Source organism: Neopelma chrysocephalum, unplaced genomic scaffold, assembly GCF_003984885.1.
Source record: "Neopelma chrysocephalum unplaced genomic scaffold, ASM398488v2 Primary Assembly neopelma1_90204, whole genome shotgun sequence".
Classification (NCBI taxonomy): Eukaryota; Metazoa; Chordata; class Aves; order Passeriformes; family Pipridae; genus Neopelma; species Neopelma chrysocephalum.
Window position 1 is genome coordinate 1 of NW_020919060.1, and position 1,205 is coordinate 1,205.

The window sequence follows — 1,205 nt, forward strand, 5'->3', positions numbered from 1 at the left end:
CTTGTCTCACCTGTCCCTTCACCTGTGCAGGTGCTCCTGTACGGGCAGCTGTACCGGGTTTCCCTGGAGCTGGAGCTCCCGGAGTCGCCGGTGAACCGGGAGCTCGGCATGTTCATGGTGGCCGTGACCTGTTACGGGGCCGGGGGACGACCCTTGGCCTCGTCCGCGCGCTCGGTGAGACCCCCAAACCCTTGGGGGGATCCATTGATCTGTGGGACTGAGGGGGGGCCTCAGAGATCTGTGGGGCTGGGGGGGTGTGATCTGGGGGGCTATGTGGGGCTGATTTGGGGGTCTCCCCCCTCCCAGGCCGTGCTGGGGTGGGATTAGGGAGCTCTGGGCTGGGGTTTTGGGGGCTCTGCGGGGTGATTTGGGGGTCTTTGCCCCACCCTGGGCCATGCTCCATTACTGCTCCCACCCGCTGAGGGTCTGGGGTGGGATTTGGGGTCTGATTTGGGGTCCCCCTTCTCAATTTGGGGATCTCCCCCCACCAGACCATGCTCCATTACCGCTCCCGCCTGCTGAGGACCCTCCACACCGTGGCCTTCGCCGGACTCTTCCTCAGCGGCTTCGCGGAGCAAACGCAGACCCTGGAGGTGGAGCTGATGGACCGCTACCGCGAGGACCCCGTGAGTGGGGGGCTCTAGGAGGGTCTCAGGAGGGATTTGGGGGGGTTTCAGGGGGTCCTGGGTGGGTTATGGAGGGAGTTTGGGGGGGTCCTGGGGGGCCAGAGCAGGCACAGACCCTGGAGGTGGAACTGAACGGGTGAGGACCTGGGGGAGCCTGGGGGGGTCCCAGGGTGTCCAGGGGTGGTTTGGGGGGTCCCAAGTGGTTCCAGGGGTGGTTTGTGGGATCCAGGGGGGGTTTATGGGGTGGGTCCCAGCCCCTGTGACCCCCCTGTGCCCCCCCCAGTACAACCCGACAGTGGAGGTGGTGCTGGAGCTGCGGAGCCGGCGGGTGCAGCTTTACAGGGCCCAGCTGAGGGTCCACGCCCACTTCAGTGGGCTCAGGTAAGTGGGAGGGGGTCTGGAGGGACCCCCAGACCCAAATCTTGCCCCCCAACCTGCCCCCAGACACAAAATCAGACCCCTGATCTGCCCCTGGACCCCCAAACCTGCCCCCCAATCTGCCCCCAGCCCCACCCCCTGTGTCCACGCCCACATCAGTGAGCTCAGGTAATTCGGAGGGGGGTTTGGACCCCCAGCCCC

At 66.1% G+C, this 1,205-nt stretch overlaps 1 protein-coding gene across 1 annotated transcript; it reads left to right on the top strand.

Annotated features, from left to right (window-relative positions):
• Window positions 1–6: 6 nt before the first annotated feature.
• BSCL2 (BSCL2, seipin lipid droplet biogenesis associated) lies at window positions 7–1,045 on the top strand (the record flags this gene model as incomplete). Its single annotated transcript, XM_027707153.1, has 3 exons — window positions 7–174; window positions 492–626; window positions 910–1,045. Coding segments are annotated over 3 exons (405 nt in total), but the record flags the coding sequence as incomplete, so codon positions are not given.
• Between the last annotated feature and the right edge of the window lie 160 nt (window positions 1,046–1,205).